General features: G+C 32.9%; 1 protein-coding gene across 15 annotated transcripts in view; it reads left to right on the top strand.

The window, feature by feature from the left end:
* PKHD1 (PKHD1 ciliary IPT domain containing fibrocystin/polyductin) overlaps positions 1–25,071 on the top strand; it is a 553,193-nt gene that overhangs the window by 304,854 nt on the left and 223,268 nt on the right. For all 15 annotated transcript variants that reach the window (XR_012517272.1, XR_012517273.1, XM_074397885.1 and 12 more), the window contains 2 exons: positions 9,442–9,555; positions 12,983–13,070. Coding sequence is in view for 13 of the 15 variants with exons in the window: in XM_074397885.1 (XP_074253986.1) it covers positions 9,442–9,555; positions 12,983–13,070 (202 nt within the window). In the remaining 2 variants the exon portion in view is untranslated. The remainder of the gene's footprint in view (positions 1–9,441; positions 9,556–12,982; positions 13,071–25,071) is intronic.

Here is a 25,071-nt window from a genome sequence, read left to right as displayed (position 1 = left end):
ATTCTTTGACAACTTCATTTTTTTTGGTTTTAGTATACCCTGAGATGTCATTGAACATACTGAATTTCAGGTTGAAAATGAATAGTTGTCCAGATTGAGTCATGGCATCAAACCTTGGTAGGATTGCTTTTATGAATAATTGGTTTCCTTTTGAATGATGAAATGAATTGAATAGATACTGAGGAGAAAATAATTCCCCTGATGTGGTGATTTTCTAAAATTTCATTTGTAGGTTTGTCCCTTCCTCCTTTGCCTCCTCCCCACCTCCCTCTTTCATTGAATGCCAACTCGGCACCAGACATTGTTTTTGGCAGTTGAATATTTAGCAGTGAACAAGACATTCAGTAGTGAACAATTCCTGCTTGCATTATTTTGTTGGGGAAAACAGACAACTAACTAGTAAAATAAATGAGGAAGATAAGTTTAGATGGCAATACATTCTCTGAAAGAAACTAAACAGGAAAATTAGTCGATGAGAGGTCCAGGTTGGTTGTTGGCCACCATGTGTTAGGTAGCTAGTAAAGACCTTTCTAACAAGTCAGTGTGACATCAGTCTATAGAGACAAGAAGAGGCTAGACCTGCGAAGACTTGAGCAAGAGCATTTCAGGCGGAGGGAGAGCTAGTGCAAGGGTCCAGAGGGAGAAATGTGATTTGTGTGGTGGTTGTGAGGCAGAAAGACAGCCACTGTAGCTGGATAATAGTGAATAATAGTAAGTTTATCATGAACATCATGAGTTTCATGGACTGGATTTTAAGATATGCAGTGTTGCTTTCTAAAGCATTAAAGAACAAAATGAATCCAAATTGTGCTGAAAATTGCTGCTTATTGATAGTCTCTTGAATATGGCTTTAACAAGACAGAAATTAGCTTCATAAATATGGAAATTCTAGAGACATGAATTATGATTTCACTTTAGTAACTCATTGTACAATTTCTGGAAAATTCCCCAATAGTAGATTTGTAATTGTGGTGTGGTAAATCTTTGTGATTGTTTGAATCATCTGTTTCATTGTATTGGTAAGGAAACTGAAATCCAGAGAGATTATTAATTTGCTCTAAGATCTCAGAGCTGATTAAAAAACAGGACCAGGACAACTGGCTATTTTAGCTATCTTAAATATCATATTTCAAGCCTTTGCCCAAGGACTACCTTTGCTATTTAATGGCAAAAACTGCAGTTGCTTTTGCACCATCCTAATATGAAGCTTCTCCTGTCTCCATGCGGTAGATTTCAGTGTACCTTTTCTTCTGGTCCATTCTACTCATTCATGTTGCCATTACTGCATTCAGTAATGACATGAATAGCATGTTTTAATGACTTTCTTAAATGATATACTTCATCAGAACATTTTATAGCCCTAGTACCTACTGCATTGTAGAATTCTGATAATATACTGTTATGACTCATAATGTATATATAAGTGAATGGGTTTGTCTTTCAGCTCACTGCCTTTTTCTTGTAAAACATTCTATCTCCTTACATTTAAATGTCTACATCTGTGAGAAAAAAATTATGGTGTTAATGTTTAAATTACCACAATAACTTTATTCTCTATGTGAAAGGAACAAAAGAAGTATAAAAACAAATTTAAGAAGTTGATGTCTTGTAAAAATTCAAAGTATTTTCATTTTAACAATCAGTTAGAATAGGAAAACTGACTTAAAAATGTTCCCAACTCAAAGCTTGTTCAATAAACATTTGTTTGTTGTATGATTAATTTTTTTTTAAAACATGTAAAAGTTTTGCCCATGAATAGCTGTCCGAATCCATCCCTTTCATCAGTGTCTCCTCTTATATGAGACATTGTTCCCATGCTTTAACAAACATGTTCTTTGTTGTTTTAGTTATCAATGCTGTTAACTTATTATTGACCCAAACATTCAACTCAATAAAAACTGTTTTAATTCTGTACTTATAAAACTGCAAATGAGAAATAGTCTTTTAATATTTTTTAGGAAGACTTTAGAGAGGGATTACCAATAATAATACATGTGTATTATTTATTATTAAAATAATACATATACATAAATACTGTAAAATAATAAATTTATATAATTATATAAAATAGTAAATTTATATAATTTTATAAAATTTATTGTACAAATACATTTGTGAAACAAATATTCTGATGTATATTTAGAGCTTAATAGAAACTCCTTGATCCCTAAGTCAACAAAATATACTCAACCATTGGTATCCCTGGGGACATAGCAGTTCATTGTTCCTTTGGCATGTCACAACCACGTCACATGATGCACTGTCTAGTTGGTTAGTAATTATACTAGGCACTCCGGCTTTTATCCTAAAACTTGTCACATATTGTTTTTCAGGGCTAGTGAAGGGGTATTTGTCAGCCTTGTCTCACATTTGTAGCCAGGAGCCTAAGGACGTCATTAGCGCATGCCTTTGATTGTCAGGAAATGAAGTACTAGGTATATGGAAGTTTCTTTCATTGCTTCCATGATTGGGACTTTCTCAATCCTAAAGAAGAAGAAAAATCCATACACAGTTTATTGCCTTTTAAACTGACAGTTCTGTAAGGCTCATTGGATGATTAAGTAATAAGAAGGAGACAAACCTGAGAAAAGTGTAGATTAAAACATATCCTCCAGCTTAAAGCCACAATACCCAGTAGTGAGACCCATTGAGCAGCCTGAGAGAATCTTGCCTGTGATGTTCATCTAAAAAAATATATTAAGTTAGAAAAAGTATGTCCTCCTTCAAATTTAACTATGATTAGAAAATGACACAAATACACATGCAATGTGTAAAATATAAGTGTACATATATAGCTGTAAAATAGATGGTTTGTTCAGTTTATTTAGACTGACAGTTCTGTAATCAAACTAACAGTTGTTTGATAAAATAAAAAGGTGACGTAAAAGGGATCTGACTTTTAAAGATGTTACTTATTTAACTATAGGAGCAAAAGTGTAAAACTTTACCCCTTAGAGGTATAGGAAACACTAAAATTCATTTCTGTGCTTGGAGAGTCCCTAATAAGGCTGGCAGCCAGTTAAATAGTACTTATTTCAAAATTATATTAAGAATAGAACTGTTTATTTTCTAATAGATACTAGTTCTCTCACATCACATTATCCTTAAATCTGTGTGTGGTGTGTGTGTGTGTGTGTGTGTGTGTGTGTGTGTGTGTGTGTATTTTCGATTTTTTTTTTTAAGCCAAACACTAATACAAACAAAGATTCTTTTGTCCTGTTAGGACATCAGTTAGCCTTTACTAAAGGCATTTGCAGTAATTATCTTTCCTATTTTAGTAATTTTGAAATCAGTCTTTCTTAAATTGTACTTTTAACTCATGAATCCATGTAATAGTAATAAAACATTTCTTAGGGGTTTATTTAATTATTAAAATAATTATATAATAAATTTATAAATATTTAATTTGCATGAAAACCAAAATAATTTTAAGAAAACTAGTGAATAGATGAATGAGTGATTTGTTTTCTTAGAAAACTTACAGGAATGTTTCAATTTAAGATAAACTTTGTGTTTTCTGAAGTTCCTTGAGCTGGACATTGAAATAAATGATAAGTTAATATTTTTACTTTTAAATATCTAGTATCTAGCTAGTACTTTAAGAATTAGATATTACTTGTTAGAAAGTGCTTGCCTTATTTTTAAAAGTTTTTGAATTTAAAGGTTAATTTTGAATTTGTCATATCTCCATGGTTACTACTACTATTTTTTTAGTACTATTATTAATACTGCTAAGAGCCAGTATTTTTAAAAAACATGTATTACATATAGGCACTGTGCCATTTACTATTAACATGGACTAAATCATATAACTCTCACAAAAAATGGATGCTATTATTTGCCTGTTTTATTTTTGAGGAAACTGAAACTTAAAGAAATGAAGTAATTTGCTCAGCCTCATGGAGGAAGTTTTAAGGATTTTTGTACATTTTGCAAGTAGTGAGTGAATAAAATATTTTCATGTTTATATTAATATTCCATGAATTGAAAAATTAAGAGGTCTCATTGGTAATTAAAATTTGTCAGCCTGAATAAAATCCCTGTCTGAGAAGTTAGACATTATCATTTGATAATGCCTACTGATTTTTATAACCAATTTTCATGTTACTGACTGCAAGCCCCGTTATACTCTACATTTATTTTCAGATGATCAATTATATTGGGTAGAAGTGTTTTAGGAATAAGTGGGTCAAATGTACACTGGAAATTAAAAGCTAATTCAGAAAAAAAAGTGTGCCACAATTTACTTGGTTCAGTGCTATTTACCATGTTGGGTATGACAGTAAGAAAGTCCTAGAGACTCTGGTCTGGAGAAAATGGCCATTTCAGGGCATGAGAAAAATAGTTTATGCTCTGGGTAGAAGTTCAACTTCCAAAGTCATCACCATTTAACCCACTTCTGAGGACAATGAAAAAATGTACAAATTTTTTTTTTGTTGTAGTTTCTTTATCTTTCATGTGCAACCATAATGTTTATAGTATTTTAAGATGAACTCAGATAAAAATACAAATTATAACAAAATACAATTTGTTACTTTGGATTCAGTGAATAGCACCTGGAAAATAATATATTTAGAAGATGTGACTAAAATTTTGGCCAGTTTCCCCTCTTTTGATCAACAAAACTGATTGAAGGGTATTCTTGGAACATAGTCACAATGTATTTTTATTAATTGTGGAAAATGACACACATATAAAATATTTTATACAAAAATATATGCTTAATTAAACATTATAAATCTAGTCTACTAGATATGTATTGAGATCTCATTCTTGTTTTAATTTTTATTTATTGTTTATAATAAATAAAATTTATTATATTGAGCATATTAGGGTATATTTATTATTTATTTGAGAGTATCTTATGAAATAACTGTTCTCTTTTTAATGATAAATGTATCTGTTTTATGTTGATTTATCAAAGTCATTTATATATTTTGGAATGTATTGTTTGTTCTTTTGCTGATTATGTGCAGTACAAATGCCTTTTCCCATTCTCTGGCTTGTTTTTCTACTTTCTATCTTTCATTACTTTTATTTATTTATTTATTTTTTGAGACAGTGTCTCACTCTATCACCAGGCTGGAGTGCAGTGGCATGATCTTGGCTCACTGCAACGTCCTTGTCCTGTGTTCAAGTGATTCTCTTGCCTCAGCCTCCTGGACTACAGGTGCAGGCCAGCACGCCCCGCTAATTTTTGTATTTTTAGTAGAGATAGAGTTTCATCATGTTGGCCAGGATGGTCTCAATCTCTTGACCTCATGATCCACCTGCCTTGGCCTCCCAAATTGCTGGGATTACAGGCGTGAGCCACCACACCCAGCTGCATTTTACTTTCTTATTGGTATTCTTTGATAATTGCAAAAATCTTTATTTTAATGTAGCTTACTTTTGAAACTTTTTTATTATGAATTGCAAATTTTGTTTGAACTATGGCCAGAAACAAATGCTATATAATTCACATTTAAAAAAATTTGTTAAACTGCTTTATTATCATCATTTGATTATTTTTCAAAAATGTCTTATGCATTTTTAAAAAGAATATACATTCTTTGTGGATCTAGTTTTCCATCTATGCCTGTTATGTCAAATATGCAAACTGCATTATTCAAAACTGATGTATCATTACTAATTTTGTTTAGGGACAGTTGTGTTGGCTTTACTACAAGTATTATAGGTATATCCATCTGTCCTTGCAGTTCTGTTGATTTTTGCGTTATATATTTTGAAGCTATAATGGTAGGTACATAAATGCTTAAAAGTTGTAATTTACTGGCGAAGTGAGTCTTTTATTACTATGGGGTATTTATTTCAATTGTTTTCTCCAGGAGGGTTGGTAAACACTTAACCAAGTTAAACATTTCTGGAATAAAATATCTTCAAATAAACTCCGCTGGTAGTACAAAGTTTCTTCTCACAGCTCACTGAGAGAAGGAGGCAATCAGGTAAATGGCCTTTCTGGTATAGTTTTAGAAGTATTGCAGTAAAACATGGTATTATGTGATAGCTCTTAGAAGGTCAGTTAACCTAGACTTGGTTGAAAAGGACATTTCCAGAAGAGGTGGTATCTGAACTGAGTTTGAAAGTATGTAAGTTGGCCATGAGAAAAAGGGGAATGAAAGCAGAGGAGGGCAGAGGCAAGGAAGTGTATGGTTGCTTGGGGACTTGTATGTTTCAGCTATTAAGAATGTCAAAAAGAATGAGGAGAAAGGAAGGAATTTTAAATGGACAAAAATATTTCCAATTGTTTGCTATTTCAAGGTGTTTTTATATATTGGCAATTATAAATAAGTAACACTGCAGTGGAGAACTTCGAGCATTAATCTTTCTCTTTCTCCTCTACTAGGTCTTTAGGACAAGTTGCTCGAAGTAGAATTACTTTAGCAAGAGGTACAGAACATTTTACACATAAAAGGGGGCATTTAATTCAAAATCATAGAAGGCTTTTAGAAATAAATTATGGTGGAGACTAGTTTTGAGGGATGGGTTGGAGTTAGGTAAGATGAAGGTAAAGCATATAAATGCTGGGAAATCTCATGAGCACAGTGGAGAGTGAGTTGTTCGAGGGAATGGTAAATAATTTCTTATGGGTTGGCTTGGTACAAGGTGTAGTGAGTCGCGTTGATATAGTGGGCTTAAATGCAAACTGGGTTTATACTTGATTCCATCAAAGAGCTTTAGTTAATAAAATAATAAAATGCCATTTTTTCTTATTCTTATCTTTCGAAGTTCCTGGAATCCATTTGTACCGAATTCCCCAAATAATTATAATGATTATCTTTTGTATACCAGAACTCATTTTCTTCCATCTCTCCAGGTGATTTTAGCATCTGGAGCACGTTTTTTTCCCTTCACCGCCCACCATCATACTAAGAAATGTCTGCTTCCCTTTACTTCTTTTCTGTTCCTCCATATCCACATGTCCTAGGATGGTACTTACTAGGTCTAAGGCCCAACTTCACCATTTAACAGCTGCATGATTCCTGACAAGCTACTTAACCTCTCTTTGCCTCAGTTTCCTCATCATGACCTCAACTGTATTCATTATAAAATTGTGAGAATTAAATTGTGCATGCGAAAACATCCAGAATGTCTTTGCAGCACACTGACAATTATTTTCTCTCCCATTATGAATACACAGATTTGTTCAGGTTTGATATGCCTCTTGCTATAGTTTAGAGAAGCTTTACAGAGGTAAACCAAGGATGAACTGCATATCCTGAGCATCTTCTGTCTCAGAGGCAGCTACCCTCATTTTGGGCAAAGTCCATGCTGCAGAGAGCATCTCACTTTTCTTTGATGGCTAGATTTGAGAAAAAAATGAGGATCTCAGCCTTTAAAGCTTTCCATTTATCAGCTTTTACACATTCAAGAAGCACTTTATTTTAATGTTACAATAGCATGTATTTCCTTCTGTTATGTCACCTTTGCCTTCTTTCTGCAAGACCCTAGGCTCTTTCTTTTCCCCTCAGTTACAAAAACGAAGCCAAACTCTGGCTATTTCAGATACCAGAAGATCACGGCACGCTAACTAATTTTGCCCAGACTTTCTGCAAAAGCTCCGCATATGCTGCAGTATTGGGTTGCATAATTGATTTAATCTCTAATTTTAGAGGAACGCTGAACTCTTTTTGTGGGACTCTGCATACATTTCTCTAGGGCAAAAACTGTCCTACTTTTTTCTCTCTGGTATCTGTTTAGTGCTAGGCCATTTTTTCCCCCAAGACTCTAAACTACCCTCCGTGAAATAAATGAAATCACAGTTGGAAAATGGCTTACTGGACAAACTTATAACTGCAAGATGACAGCTATGCTATACACATTTACTTAACATTCTCATCCTCCTCTGCTTTCCTTCTTTCTGCTCTAGCACATCTTTATTTTCAGTAAGATGATGCATCAGACTCTCAGCTGAGGAGTGGCATTTCCTACAAAGATCAGCAACACACCTTTGCTTCTTACTGGAAATACATAGGCTTGCTCACCAGTTGACCTACTATATGTCTGTAGGTAGGCTTACTTACCTCTCTGAATCTTGCTTCCAACAGAGTACTAGAGTAACGGCTGTGAAGGCTGAAATATAAAGATAGGTATGCAGCAAGCTTCAGACTTACCTTGTGCCTTTTGGCAAACCAGGTATATATGAAGCATCAGCTGGGGGAATGATTTTATGTTGCTCGAAGGATCAGCAACCAAAATGAAAACCATGGAATTGTAAGTTTACTAGTTATTTCACTTTGTATTTAGCAATGTCATTTTTGATTATCTTTTTGGGAATTTATAAGCTGAAGAGTTACATTTGATAGCTGGTAGTTTTTATGAAAGTGTCTGATTTGGTGTATAATTTGAGGACTACCTTCCTACCAGTTACTTCCTAAACAACTGACTTTAATAACTTTAACATTTTGTACTCTAAGGCATATTTTCCAAAGAAACTAACCTTCCTTAGATCCGTACTCACTAACACTATTCTGACAAATTCCCTGAACAATTCTCATACCATAGAAGTATGAATTTTCATATCAAACTCCACTGTTAACATCAATAAAATAGGTCAGAAACAATTCCAAATGCTGAGTATCACAGTCTTATCTCTTTATGCTGTTAAAAGAATTTAGTTTTAGAAAAAAAAAAACCTGTTATCTATTAAATAAACCCTTAGCATAAACAGACATTTGTTCAAATAGACTCTGTTACTTAATAGTTGGATCAATTTTGACAAGTCCCTTAACCTCTAAGCCTCTTTATGTGCAAATATTTAAAATTTGGGTGATAATTATACTGACTTCTCAGGTTTGTTGTGAGGAGTAAATGCTAAAATGCATATAAAGGAATTTGAAGGTTATCAAACCATAGACAGTATATCAGGCAGGTTTTGCTATTATAATGGTGTGTAACAAATAATCCCCAAATTTCAGTGGTTTACAACAAGACATATTTATGTTAGATTTGGTTGGACTTGGCTCCAGCTTGTGTGTTCTATTCAGGTTTGCTCTTTATGTCTCTTCATTCAGATACCAGAGACTATTTAAGGAATTCTCCATTCATGATAGAGAACAACATTGAAAAAGATGGCAAAAAAACAAAACAACTTACCAAGTCTCTTAAAGCTTCAACTGAGCGCTAATAGTCTTATCACTTTCACCCAAATGTCATTGGCCAAAGCAAGTCATGTGACCAGGATAAATATTAGTAGATCAGGAACATTTACTCTGCCCTAACAAAGAAGAGTGAATATCTGCCAAACAATACATCAGTCTCCTTCAAAGAAGTTTACTGAACCTTTTTTTCTACTCTTATTTCATCTACATGACCATTGACTCCTCCCTATAGTCTGCTTCACAGTATCTACATTGCATTCTTGAAATTATACCACAATTTCTCCCTCTCTTCCTTTTAATATCAAATTGATTTGAATGATACACTTTTCTTTGTAAACAGGTACTTTAGAAAATCCCTTAGAAAAGGAACAAAAGCTTCTGATTCTCCTTAGAGCCTCAGAGGGAGTCTTCTGTGACCGTTTGAATGGAATGCATGTTGAACCAGGAACAATTGGTAAGAGTATAATATAGTTTTTATTAAAAATAAAATGCATGTGTGTGTATTGTGTGTTTGTGTCTGATAGAGAAATACCATTCACAGAACGTGTGCTAAATTCCAAACACTCTTTTAGGTAGTTTATATATATGATTTCACTTACCAGCTCTCTTGTGAGCAGTGTCTATTTTAGAAATATAAAAACTAAGACTCAGAGATGATAAATGACAGGCATTAAAACACGCAGCTTTATAGTATCAGAACTTAGATTTATATCCAGATTAGTCAGGCACCAAAGTTTAGACTAAGTCACTATTATCAACTATAAATACTATGTGATTATTGATACATTTTACAACTAATAGATCTATAAATTGATAGGAAACATTCACAGTTTCTTTATTTGCTATTGCCACAATACCAAATCTTATTTTAAATTGGTTTATATAAAAGCACAGAAACTGGGACTGGTGTTGTATAACCATATGTATATATATCCCCAAAAACTCAGTTTTAAGGAATAAGAGAATGTTCATCAGATTTTAAATGTTTTCTCACTTTTTCTATGCAGGCGTTACTAATTTTCTAAGTAAAGAGGGATAATTCTTTGCATAAAGCCATTTTCTTTCAGAATGTTCATATTTTTCTTTTAGTTTTTTCTCTCATATAATAGTTGAAATAAGTTTACTATGTTCTTTCTCTTTCTCTTTCTTTCCTTCCTTCCTTCCTTCCTTCCTTCCTTCCTTCCTTCCTTCCTTCCTTCCTTCCTTCCTTCCTTCCTTCCTTCCTTCCTTCCTTTTCTTTCTCTTTTCCTCCCTTCCTCCCTCACTCGCTCCTTCCTTTCTTGCTTTCTTTCGACAAAGTTTTGCTCTTACTGCCCCAGGCTGGAGTGCAATGGCACAATCTCGGCTCACTGCAACCTCCACCTTCCAGGTACAAGTGATTCTCCTGTCTCAGTCTCTCAAGTAGCTGGATTACAGGCATGTGCCACCATGCCTGGATATTTTTTTCTATTTTTAGTAGAGGCAGGGTTTCACGATGTTGGTCAGGCTGGTCTGGATCTCCTGACCTCAGGTGATCTGCCCGTCTTGGCCTCCCAATATTATTATTTTAGATATTGTATTGTCACGTAGCTTAAATAAGTTATTATCATATTTAATAACATGTTATTGTCATATTTAAGCTATGTGATAATACAATATCTAAAAGAATAATAAATATGTTAAATATGTTATATTTATGCTATATGGCAATGCAATATCTAAAAGAATAATAAAGTGTAGTGAATTTATTTCAGCTATTATATAAGTAAGAAAAAATAACTAAAAAAAATGAACATTCTTAAAGAAAATTTATTGTTAATTTCCTTGGATTTTCCTTTAGATACATTGCTATGTTGGAGGTTTTCAAATAAGCCACCTTATGTTGTGACAAAAGAGCAAGGACCATCCTTTCTGAGGTTTCTGAATGCTATGAGATATAAATGTCATATTCATTAGCAGTCAATGGCTCCCTCTCTGGATCTCAGTACTCAATAAAATGGAGACAATATTGTCAGGATAGTATGAAGTTTGTTAACTTAGTTCCATAATATATAACCATTGTCAGATAATACTTTGATGGCACTTTATAGTTTTCAAAGGGTTTTGTTCCATGCATGTTATTTATTTTATCTTTCTATTAAGAAAAGGCTCAAGAATATTTTAATTTTTTTAAGTTGACAGACTAGATGGATTATAATAAGAACATTTGATCTACTTTTGCCTGTAGTATCCACTCTGTTCTGTAGAACAGTAACACTGGAACAAACTTTCTGTTAGGACTATCCACAGATGCTTACTCTGATCCCCGATCCTGGCCATATGGTTAAACTAGTATCTCTGAAATTTTCTTTGATACTAAATTGAAATAAATAATTCTCTCACTGCATGCTTAAATTTTTATGGTATCATAAGTAGATGACAAATTTTAATCCTATTAAATCATTTATGATCTTCTTGAAACATCTAAGAAATGATGTCATTTTACAGTAAACCATTGATGATTGGAAATGACCAAAAAAATCTGCTTTTCTGGTCAATTGAATTTTCTGTATAATTCAAATTTAAGGACATGAACTGCTTTTTGTTATAAACGTTTTGGCTGGAAATCTCTTTAAATTACTTCAGGATCCTTCTTAGCCTAGTTTACTTAGCCTATAGTGAAAAAAGTTGGATTTTTATTTTGAATGATTATGTCATAAAATATATAAATGCTATTATGAAAGATTGGTTTCAGGACATGCTCTGAAAATGGGATTGTTTTTATATACATTTATCCTGATTTTAGTTTTATTATCTTCTGACATTTTCATAGTTGATATATGGAAAAAATATGAATGTTGATCTAAACAGTTGGTTAAGTTTTAATTAATTGGGATTTTTTGGTGCATATCAGATGAAAACCCAAGGCATATAATTTGTAACTTAGTGGTTTTCTGCTTCTTTTATTTCTATGTTTTCCGATGAAAATTGTAAAATTGTAAACTTTTTGGATTAGTGACTTGCAATAAAATTAGGTGCACCAGTCCAGGGATATGCAGAAAATACATATTGCAGGAATAAAATATTAAAACTTTTATTCAAATATATATTAGTATATTCATATACATATATATTTTTTATCTAAAATAATATAAATATCTAAGTTATCTAAATAAAATATACATGTGCTTAGAGTACGTAATCACATGTTTTTTCTTTTACTGCTGCGATTCATGGTCAAAACATTCTTAAACCACTAGAATATGAGGAATTATGCTTACTATGGTTGAAAATGGCAATAAAATGTATAAGAGGAAAGACTTGAAAAAATAAAACTGGGCTGTATCAAGCACATTCCTGGTAAGACTTTAATTTGCAGAGTCTGAAATAAACTGCATTTTGAAACAAAGGACTTAGTGATCTCTCCCTTGATATTTATAAGACAATATATTAAGTCCAGGTACTAAACATAAAGCTAATAGCTCCAAAACTCTATCCTAAGGAGATGAAGTTAACTTTGCTTCTTGGAGAACCTAGTCTTTAACAACAACAACAAAAAATATCAAAATCAGTTAACTTCCAAAAGAATTGCAAATGGTTTGGAGTCATGTAAGACTGGAAAGGAGTACCTCTTCAACGTTAACTAGTCATTAGAGTGGTCTGTTTTCCACCTTTTAGATTATTATGACATGGTGTAGCATTCTTTTTTCTACAGGATTTGAGATTCGTTTCATAACCATGTGAGCTATATCTTAGTACTGTAAAATACAGTATTTAAATAATGCTTTTGATAATATGGAAACTTTATGTAGAGATTCTATGTCACATGTTTTGCACAGCCACCTCTAGAATGAGTTTTACTTACCTGTCTTTAATTTTTCTGAAGGATTTTTCTATCCAACTGTTACTTCCTTTATTTTCAGGGGTTTATGGGAAAGTTCAGCTTTACAGTGCTTATCCTAAAAACTCCTGGACACATCTTGGAGCTGACATTGCCTCAGGAAATGAGAGGTAAGAAATGAGAGTAACTTAGGGCTTTTATTTATTTATTTATTTTGGTTGTTTAGTTTGCTTCTGCTTGAGATTTTGTTACAATATGAATTGAATTTTAGGTTAAACGTTATAATTAAAGGATGAGTAAATAGAAAAATAAGGACTTATAGGGAACTTTAAAAATATCTCTATAACATAATAGAAGGAGAACAAAACATGCAAAGGGTAGTAGAGGAACACAGTTTATTTCAGGAGAAAATTTTAGATAATATATACTTATTGCTGTCCATAAAATTTCAAAAAATATGAATTCTGTGAGATAAGAGATGAGGTATGAGGTGAGAATACAATGTCTAAGTCGAAAATGTAGCTTGTTAAGATACAGACAGAATTAACATAGAAGGGAGATGAACCATGAAGAATATTGTGGAATTTAATAACGCATTGGAGGCAGTAAAGAACCGAATCACTGCTGTCTCAAACTGCATAGATAATGGGAAGACACACTGATGGAGACCTATCAGAACACAGAAGATAAGACTAGGAAATAAAAATGACAAAAGATAAAATGCTAGAAATAGAGATCAGAAAATTAAAAGCTATCTGTGGGTAATATGTCCTTTTTAGTAAGAACCCAAATAACTACAACAGAAAGAATAATGAAAACTGTACCTGCAATACACATAGAACACATGGGAGTAAATACATTTTATTAGAAAAGATTAATGTCAAGGATGGTGATTGCTTCATTACATCATCTTCATAGTATAAGAAAAATAGAGTGAAAAAAAGTAAAGGCAAGGAACATAAAGCTCTCTAGCCTTAGCATTCACCTCCACACCATCACATGTGGGAAGATCGTCATGCCACATCTATAATGGTTTAGGGAAAAAAAATATTGTGACCAAAGAATTGGACACACTGCTAAGATGTACATGTGAAAAATGGAAGAAAATTCAGTGTTCAAATAAAATTAAACTAAATTTGAAATTTGAGAACAGATATAAAATTTGAGAATAATATCAATAACTATGAAGCACTAAAATAATTTAAATATGATAGTGTAACTATGGTTATTAAAACAAAACAATTTTTGGGGGGACACAGTCTTATTCTATTGCCTATGCTGGAGTGCAATGGTGCAGTCTTGGCTCACTGCAACCTCCACCTCGTGGGTTCTAGCAATTCTCCTGCCTCAGCCTCCCAAGTAGCTGAGATTACAGGCATATGCCACCATACCTGGCTAATTTTTGTATTTTTAATAGAGATAGGGTTTCACCATGTTGGTCAGTCTGGTCTTGAATTCCTGACCTCAGGTGATCCATCTGCCTTGGCCTCCCAAAGTGGTATGATTACAGGCATGAGCCACTGCTCCCCACCTAAAACAAAACAAATTCTAGTAATTGTTCTTGTAAAAGAAATGGCAGAACATTTGAAAAGTTAATGTATTAGGGTTTTGTTTATACAAAAAATACAAAATCAGTTGGTTATGTACATTTGTGTGTATGTGTGTATCCTACCTGTTATGTGTATATAAATTATACAATAGACATAGTAAATATTAATATACATATGTGTATATATAAACAGATGTATTTCAAGGAAGAGATTTACACAATTATGGGAGCGGGAGAGTTTAAAATCTGTAAGCAGGCCAGCACGTTGCAAAGTATGAAGAAACTGGTTTGCAGTCTTAAAGCAAAATTTGTTCTTCCCCAAAGAAACCTCAGTTTTGCTTTTAAGGCCTTCCAACGGATTGATGAGGCCACTCACATTATTGGGTGTCCTAATCTTTTTAAACTCCACTGACTGTGTTAACCACATCCACAAAATACTTTCACAGTAACACCTAGACTAATGTTTGGTTGAATAACAGCGTATAATAGCTTAGCAAATATGAGATATAAATGAATCTTCACCATTCAAAATCTCAGATAAAAACCTGAAGCTATAGCCATAGAGGACAAATATGACTTAATTTATTTTATTAGAATTTTTAATAGCATATACTTTCCAAATCACCAGAGGGGGAAAAAATGAAAGAAACCATAAAATAAACAGTAAAATTAAAAAAAAAAAAGAAGAAAATGAAATGGTAAAGAATAAAAGCAACAAAAAGTATATTTTTAAAAACAGAAATAAGAAAGTAAGAATAAATTTGCCAGTTATAAAAATAAAATATTTGTTAAAAATGATGCTATAGAGAAAAATTGGGTTAAAAGTCAAAATATAATTACAACTTTCTTCTTTTTTTTGAGATGGAGTTTCACTCTGGTTGCCCAGGCTGGAGTGCAATGACGCGATCTTGGCTCACCGCAACCTCGGCCTCCTGGCCTCAGCCTCCTGAGTAGCTGGGATTACAGGCACGTGCCACCATGCCCAGCTATTTTTTTGTATTTTTAGTAGAGATGGGGTTTCACCATGTTGACCAGGATGGTCTCGATCTCTTGACCTTGTGATCCACTTGCCTTGGCTTCCCAAAGTGTTGGGATTACAGGCGTGAGCCACTGTGCCTGGCCCCATTTTTTTTTTTTTTTTTTTTTTTTTTTTTTTTTTTTACCAGAGAAAAAATTAAAACCAACTAGGAGAAATTTAAGGTTAAATATTGGATAAGAATAAATCATTGACATTTAAAACAAAATAAAATAAAAGAACCTCAAAATTATTAACACAACAGGTAAAAATCAAAATAAATGTTTCAAATTGGTTAAATAATTATAATTTACATTAGTAAAGACTTCAATCTCAGCGAGACCCTAACAGTCAGAAAAGTTTTACAACAGGTAATAAAACGTAGAGATATAAAGCAAATCTCTGGGAAATACAAAGTGAAATTGACAGAAACAAAAATCAGAATATAAGACATTTATTTATTCTTTCAGCTCCAAATCTTTTAATTAGGTTAAAAAGGTAAAGATAATATGAAGAACATAAATAATATAATAAAGGCCATCTAATTTATATATCAAACTACTCCTTGACCCTAAAATGTATATATTCATAATTAAAACCTTAATAAATTTTAATAAGATGTGATCACAATGTAATAAACATGGAGATTAAAATAACATATAAACCAACAATAATTTCTTATAAGAAAAAAGATATAATAAATTATTTTCTAAATAACTTTTATATCCAAGAAAACATCAAAACTTTACAGAATAGCTGGGAAATAACAATGAGAGTATAGCATATTAGATATTATAAAATATGCCATCACATTAAATGCTTTTGTGATTGAATAAGCAAAGAAATTTTTCTTATTGACAGTTTTCATGTGGACAGTTATTCTAAACAAAGAATAACTGTCAATATGAGAAATTAGAAACAAAAGGACACATAAATCTAATGAACTCAATCAATTCAAGAAAAAGGCAGAAATTGGTGAGATAGAAAGTAGAAAATTAGTAAGATTAAATTTTCAGAAAGAAGTAGTGGTTTAATCTCTAATAACTTTAATCATACCAAGGAAACCCCAGTATATAAAATGAGAAATGACAATTCAAATATAAGTGCAGAATAGGTTAAAGTTATAGCATAAAAAATGTATATCTTTATAGTGTAACTTTAGCATTTTTGAGAAAAATACTTTATCAAAAGGAATTTTTAGTGGTAATTTATAATTATCATAATTGGCTAGAGAAGAATAAAACAGAAAGAACCAGGAATAGTGAAAGTTATTAACTTATCAAAGATTTATTTCCAGAAATACATTTGGCTCACATAAATTTATACCATGTTCTTCCAATTGGTTGAATATCAAATAATCCCTATGTTATATAATCTGTTCCCAGTTAATTTAAGGGAACAGGCATAAAATAATCTTTACACTTGTTTATAGCTACTAAAAATAACTGAAAAAAAGAAAATGGAGACAGCATCCAAGTGGAATATAAAAATCACAAATAAAAAAGCAACGAAGCACAAAATCACATGCTATGATTTTGTGGTTTGTTGCTTTTTATCTGTGGTTTAACAAGCAAGCTATGTTTGAACATGATTCATTCACGTAAACAAGGATAATTTGATGTAATCCATTAATATAATTTACCTTAATACTGGATGTAAAGGTTAAGAACGTGACCAATTTGGCACAAAATGGAAATATATTTAATGAAATTCAGCAAACATTCTGAAATAAAGAGTAAATAAAGACTACAAGGATACTTCTTTTAAATTAATGCTATTTATTTTGATGGTATAATCTTTAGTTGAGAAGCACTGCTTTAAATAATAATACAAAATAAACACTAAAAGATTCCTCTCAAGCAGCTTTGTATTTTATGAAAAAAACTGATATTAAATAATTATATTGTTTATTACAATAATCATTAAATATTATTATTAAAGTTTTAGCCAATGTATTCAGGCAAGAAAAATACATTAGATCTAATTATTGAAAATAATCCAAACTATCTTTTTATGTGGTTTATATAATTTATATTTTGTCCTGTAAGACTAGAGAATTATCTGAAAAACTATCAGCTGCCTTCAATAAATGCACAAGTCAACAGCTTTTTAATATACAAGTATTAAAATTTGAAATTGTAATGTAAAATCTTGTTTAAAATTTCAACTGAAACTATCTAGAAGTAAACTTTATAAAAATTGCAGAACCTATAAAAACAAAAGTATAAAACACTATTCAGAGGCACAAAGGGAGTTTAGAATAAATGGTAATACATAACAAAAATTTGATGGTTCACTATTTTAAAGATGTCAAATCTAATACAACTTGAATCACAAATCAAATATATCCATTAGAATCTGACTCATTAAATTCTTTGGAACAATAAACTCTTGAAAGTAGCCAAACATTAGTAGTTTTTTTAAAAAAATGTATGCCTTTAATATGAGTAATCTGTTGTTGGCACCAAAACTAAAAAGAATACCAAGAAATAAATACATCATGTATTATTTTTAGAATTTGAATAAATTAGCATTTGAATTTAGTTGAAGACAGGCTGGAATAATTGCTAAATGCTTTGGAAAAATATAAAATTAGATTCCTACTTTATGTTTTACTCCAAATTATAGGTGTTGATTATATTATTAATATATTAATTACATATTAAAATAATTATATTATGCTTTACTCTAAATTAAAAAACAAAATATGAAGAAAATTTAAGTAAACATGTAATTTAAACTAGTGAAGACTTCTATGATCTTAACAAGCAAAACAATATCCATAGCAAGAGATAATAAATTTGACAATATAACAAGGTCAGTATTTCTGCATGTCAATTACAAAATGTAATGACATATGATCAACCAGAAAATGTTTGCAACATACAATGGTAGAGATGAAGGGCTAATATTTTTTATATGTGAAGAACATTTATATGTCAAGAATAAAAATAAAAATACGAATATACTAGAAACATATTTGAAAGGGTTTGAATATGTGAGCCATAAAAGAAGACATACATCTGGCTATTAAACATATGGGAAAAAATGTTTTTCTTTACTAGAATTAAAGTAAATACTAATTAAAACAGTAATGGAATATCATTTTTAAAAGTTAAATTGGCAAAGATGAAAAATAATGAATTCCAAGTTGACAAAAGAGAGCAGAGGTTCACATACACATAGGAATTAATATTGCATATAGGCCTAGTTTTATAGATAACTAAATAAAAATATGTATGCATTATATGTAATAGGGAAATGTCTGGAAGGACATACAACACAGCAGAGATCCCTGTTGGTGAGATGATAGGTAGCTGTCTTATATCTTGATAGGTATGCTTTGGTGTGCTTTTCTCTATGTACAGAATTTCTTTGTAGATTAGGTATTATGTTCATAATTATTTAAAATCATTTATTTGGGCTAGGTGTGGTGGCTCACACCTGTAATCCCAGCACTTTGGGAGGCCCAAGTGGGTGGACCACCTGAGGTCAAAAGTTTGAGACCAGTCTGGCCAACATGGTGAAACCCCATCTCTACTAAAAATACAAAAATTAGCCAGATGGTGGTGGACATCTGTAATTCCAGCTTCTTGGGAGGCTGAGGCAGGAGAATTGCTTGAACCTGGGAGACAGAGATTGCATTGAGCCAAGAGCATTCCACTGCACTCCAGCCTGGGTAACAAGAGTGAGACTCCACCTCAAAAAAAAAAAAAAAAAAAATTGACATGATTTTCACAAATGTTTATATTGTCAAACATTGAGCTATGATCTGGAGATTTAATATTAAGTACAAACTCAGATGTTAATCAAATAGTAAATGTAATATTACATGTATGATAAACTTTGTGAAGGGGCGGATTATATAGGATTCTGAAAACATGAATATGTCAACTTGAGGCATTTCGGGAAGTTAGAGAAGGCTTCCCTGAAGCACAGTTTCGAAGGTGGCAACTGAAAGAAGAATGGACATTAATTAAGCAAAATGGGATATCTGTGGAAACAGTGTTCTACCCAGAGCAAACAGCATTCAGATATCTGAGGAATATTTGCTATGTGCCAGGTTGTACTATAAGCACTAGACATATAGAAGACATGGCAAATTAGAAGAGATTGCTGCCCTCTAGGAACTCAGTTCTTAGTAGAGAGAAAGGCAATACCCAAACAAACACAGAAATATAAATGGCATGGTTGCTGATTATAAAATATGCTGGTAAGGAAGTCAATAGGGTGATATGATCAAAACTCACTGGGGCAGAAAATATGAAGGGTACAATTTTAGACTGAACAGACAGGGGAAGTCTATTTGGGGAGGAGACATTTGAGCTGAGACCTGAAGGATGAGAGGGAGCCAGCTGGCCTGGGATGGGGTTTGGGGGAATCAGGAAGGAAGTCACTATAGTTGGGGCAGAGTGAGCAGAGGGCAGCATTGTCTGATATGGCAAGTGCCAAGTCATACAGGAGCTTGTTCAGGTATAAGAGGTCAAAGAAGAAATCAGTGAAGGGTGATTTCACATGCAGGAGAATGGTAGAATCTGATTTTTTTTTTTTAAACAAAATTCTCTGGCTGTGTAGATGATAGATTATGGAAATAGGAGTAGAGCTGGGGTATCAGTTAGGAGGCCAGTTGAGGCCAGAAATCATGTAGCTGGGACTCTACGAACAGCTGGTCATGCTGATGACTGCATGTCGAGGCAAGGAAAGTGTTGCAGGTGTTTTGATGGAGCACACTGGTGAATGGTGGCAACATGTGCTGAGATGAGAAGACTGAGAGGGGAAAAGGTTTGCCAGGATGGAAGGCAGCAGGGGCATGCAAAGTTGGAGACACCAAGAGTAGATATCAAGAAGAAAATTAGATGCATATCTACCAAGAATAGATATCAAGAAGAAAATTTAGGGCTTGGAAGCAGTCATCTTGAAAGTGAATGATGTCATTATTGAAGACGACGTAGGTAGAAGAGATATTTGGAGCATGGGATTAAGATTGGGGCCTCTCTAACCTTTTAGATATTGATAGAAGAGTCAGCACAGGTGATTGAGAAGCAGAGTGTGGAGAGGTGATTCTGTGGTGGGAGGGAGAATGGAGAACATGAGGTTCTGAAAGAATACCATGATAGTTGATGTGAAGAGTAGGATTGACTATGACAGGGTTCCAAGGAGTTGTAAAGTGTCAGGGCCACATATCTTGGCAATATCAAGAATTTTAGTTTTTACCCTAACAGCATTTTGAAACTGTTGCAGACTTTTAAGGGGGTAGTATGAATAGGATGTAGCACTTATTATTATGCTTGTACATCTAAAAACATTATAGGCAGAATGTAGACAGTAGGAGAGGTCTGAAGTACATCCAGGGACTTCCAGCAAGGTACAGTGTAACTTGTAGTCAGGGGCTGCAGGAGCAATGGAGAAGTGGACAGATTTAGAGGCAGGAGATAAAATCTGTAAGACACACTGAGTATAAAATGCCCTCTTGGTTTCTGGTTTGTGTAGCTGGATAGTGGTGTCATTCACTAGAAGAGGCCTACGTTTGGGGAAAAGATTATGAATTCAGATTTGGTCATGTAGAATTTAAAGAACTTTTCTGATACTCAAAAGGATTTGTGAAGTAAGCATTTCTAACAAGGATCAATAAGAAACTTTAATTATAATTAAAAGGTCAGCCAGCTGGAATTTGGCAGGAGCCATACAAATGGATTTTTCTTATAAGAATGTGTTAAAAACCTAATTCAGAGTCTGAGCTACAGGCTATTTTGAAAGGAATTCAATTTTATTAATTAAAACTATCCATAGTCATTAACTAGCTACCATTTATTTGGTTCTTATCATGTAAGCTTGTTATACGTCAGGCTTCTGCTAAGCATTTTACATATATTATCTCATTTAAATCTTTCAGTGCTATAAGTTAGGTATTATTATCTGCATTTTATGGATATAAAACAGGCTGGAGAAGTAGATGTTCCAAGTTCATAAAGCTAGAAGTTTCTGAGCCTGGATTTTTTTTTTTACCCTGCTGTGTGTGATTCCATTGCTTGTGTTCTACATATTACCAATATTGTAAAAAAAATTTCTTAATATTAGTCCTGAGGAGGAGTAATTTAATGACTATACGAATGATGTGCAATTAATGTAGTATATTCATTTTATGGATATTCTTCTTTTTAAAACCTTTTTTTAAATGTTAAAAATAACTTCAGACTCAAAATAAGTTGCAAAAATAGTAGAATTTACATATACCCTTCACTCAGTGTTACCTGATGACGTCATCTTACATAATTACAGAACATTAGCAAACCTGGCAAGTTGGTATTGATACGGTATTAACTGAACTACAGACCTTATTCAGGCCGTTGTTTTAAACATGGCTCTACAATCTTAAAAGTCAATTCAGTAAATCTTTCTAATATATTGTGATATAAGCGTATTTTAGTCAGGTTCTTTTGTGAATTTTCACCAACAGAATTAGTATGTGTATATATATATATAGTTTATATATATATATATATAAACAATGGTAGTGTGAAAACTGAGGAAAGGTTTCATGTTAACTTTATAAACTTACGTCTTACAAAATCAACCCAAGTAAGCTTAGCAAGATATTTTGAAGAAAAATTATTATTTTTTCTTCTGTGTTTTATCAGTTTATCTCTAAATTACTCATTGTTGTTGCTTGCTTGAGTGACTTGTAAAGACTGACGAACAGAAATGTTGAGGTTTTATTTAGGTTGTAAATAAATCAAGACAAGTTAGATTTAAGCACAAAAAATGTTTTTACCCATTACAAGTGTTACATATATCTTTTAATGTGAGTCTTTGAAGGGTAGCCATGTGGTCTTTGAAGTTAAATGGTTACTTTTTCAACCAGTCTTATGATAAAGTGAGATTTTATCCTAGACATTGGAAGATTTTAAAAAGGCAAGGACAGAGTCTTATACTTTAATCTGTTTTATGACGGCTAGAGAATTGACTGTTGGTGGTGGTGATGGGGAAGAGACAAAAGTGGAAGTAGAGACACCAACTGTTAAGACTATTTACAGCTGTTAATGGCTATTGCCATTTTTTGGGTAACACATGTTGATGGCTTAGATTAGGATGGTAGTGGTGGAGGAGTAAAGATGTGGTTAAATATATGTTGAAGACAGAAGTAACATGGAAAAAATATTGAGGAAAAGAGAAAGAGAAGAGTCAATGATCGCTCTAAAAGTTTTGACTTAAGCAACTGGGTGAGGAGCAGTGCCATTTACTGAGAAGGGGAAAACAGGGAGAAGAGCTGGATTATGAGGAAACTTTTCTAAAATTCTTACTCTTTTCTTATTTCTTACCTCATTAAATTTTCAAGAAAAAATTTAAGACATCCTGTCCCTTTGTCCTGTTATCCTTTCTTTCCCAAGTGATTGACTTATTTTGTTTTATTTAATTGATGAGTAAAAATTTTATGTATTTATGGTATACAACATAATGTTTTGATACTAGTATTGCATTGTGGAATGACTGAATATAGGTAATTATCATATGTATTATTTCATATAGTTATCATTTTTTTTGTGGTAAGGATACTTCATATGCACACTCAGCATTTTTTTTTCTTTTGAGACAGAGTTTCACTCTTGTTGCCCAGGCAGGAGTACAGTGAGTGGCACGATCTCAGCTCACTGCAACCTCTGCCTCCTGAGTTCAAGTGATTCTCCTGCCTCAGCCTCCCAAGTATCTGGGATTACAGGCATGCACCACTACACCTGGCTAATTTTGTATTTTTAGTAGAGACGGGATTTCTTTATGTTGGTCAGGCTGGTCTCGAACTCCCGACCTCAGCTGATCCTCTTCTTTTGGCCTCTCAAAGTGCTGGGTTACAGGCATAAGCCAGTGCGCCTGGCCACACACTCAGCATTTTTAAAGAATACAATATATTAATAACTATAGTCATTATGTTGCACAATAGAGCTTTTGAACTTATTCCTTCTATGTAACTGAGATTTTGTATTCTTTCACCAACATCTGTTCAAACTTTGCTTCCCCATACTACCAACCAAATCACCAGCCTCTGGTCACCTCCATTTTATTCTCTGCTTCTATGAGTTCCATTTTTTTTTTTTAGATTCTGCATGCAAGTGAGATTATGTGGTATTTGTCTTCTTGGGTCTGGATCATTTCACTTAACATACTGTCTTTCAGGTTCATCTATGTTTATGCAAATGACCAGATTTTCTTTTTTTTTAAAGGTTGAAGAGTATTTCAGAGTGTATGCATATACTGCATTTTCTTTTCCCATTCATTTGTCAGTGGGCACCTAGGTTGATTCTGTATTTTGGCTATTGAGAATAATGTTGCTGTGAATATGAGAATGTAAATATCTCAGACATGCTGATTTCATATCCTTGGAATATATATCCAGAAGATAAATTGCTGGATCATATTCTATTTTTAATTTCTGAGGAACCTCCAAACTGTTTTCTATAATGGTTGTACTAATTTAAGTTTCTAACAACAGTATGCAAGGGTTATCTCCTCTCTCCATCCTCACTAACCTTTGTTATTGTTCATTGATTTGGTAATTTTGACAGGTGCGAGGTGTCCGAAGAGATTTATTAACATAGTCTGTTATTTACAAGGAAGAAACTGTGAACTGAAGAAGAAATCAAGTCATTTGTTACCTTATCTTTTTCTCCAGGCCGTAAATCTTTAAGTTGAATGTGAGAATTGATTATATCTATTCCTTTATCTCCTATGGTAAATTAATGATGTAGTCTTTGTATATATTTTGTTTGGAATATTTCTTTTTTCTTTTGCTTCTGCTATGTTCTCATTTCAGCACTTCACACATGGGTTTCTATAACAACTTTTGCACTAGCTCCTTAAATACCTAATAAATGAAATAAGAGTATCAGATGCAGCATTCTTGCATCCCCTGCTTGACTCTGTAACTTTCTACATATCCTTGAAGATTTCATTACATCTGTCACAGGGCTTTAGGTCTCCCCAACTGTACAAATTTTCCCATCATCTGAACATAAGATATGGTTTTATAATTTATAATTTTAAGAAAAACATAACACTAAGATATCTAACATTCGTGTGTCCTGTTCCTCCAAGTGGCTTCTATAGAGGAGGGATATATTTTTGTTATTGTTGATTTGGTATATGAGTGTCTGGTGCACAGCAGAACATAACAAAGAGCTTCAGTAAAGGCCTGCTACATTGACTTGATGTGTATTTTCTGGAAATTAGAACTTACTGAGCTTCTTGGTTCAATGGCATATTATCTAACAAATGAGATAATCTTGAATTTAATTTCAAATACTATTATAATTTATTTTGCTCATTTCTCAAAACTTTATTATTATTATAGTAAGTTAGTTCAAGTATTAGAATATAGAGTTAGTGGTCTTGTCCTTTCATTGGCGGGGGTTCAGGACCACATATGTAACCTCTAAAAGATGATGATTTTTTTCTGGTCCAATAAACTACTGGGTCGTATTCCCAGACTGACCACTATTTTGAGTCTGGGAAAAGGCATATGTTTGGAAGGTAGGAAACATATTCTGCAATGAAAAGGAATTTGCACTTTCAGGGCAGGCAGAGTAATTCTAGTTATGTAGTTAGCTGAATGTGG

The sequence above is a fragment of the Saimiri boliviensis genome, chromosome 4, assembly GCF_048565385.1.
Source record: "Saimiri boliviensis isolate mSaiBol1 chromosome 4, mSaiBol1.pri, whole genome shotgun sequence".
NCBI lineage: Eukaryota > Metazoa > Chordata > Mammalia > Primates > Cebidae > Saimiri > Saimiri boliviensis.
Note: the sequence above shows the minus strand (reverse complement) of the source record. Positions and strands in the feature narration are given on the sequence as shown.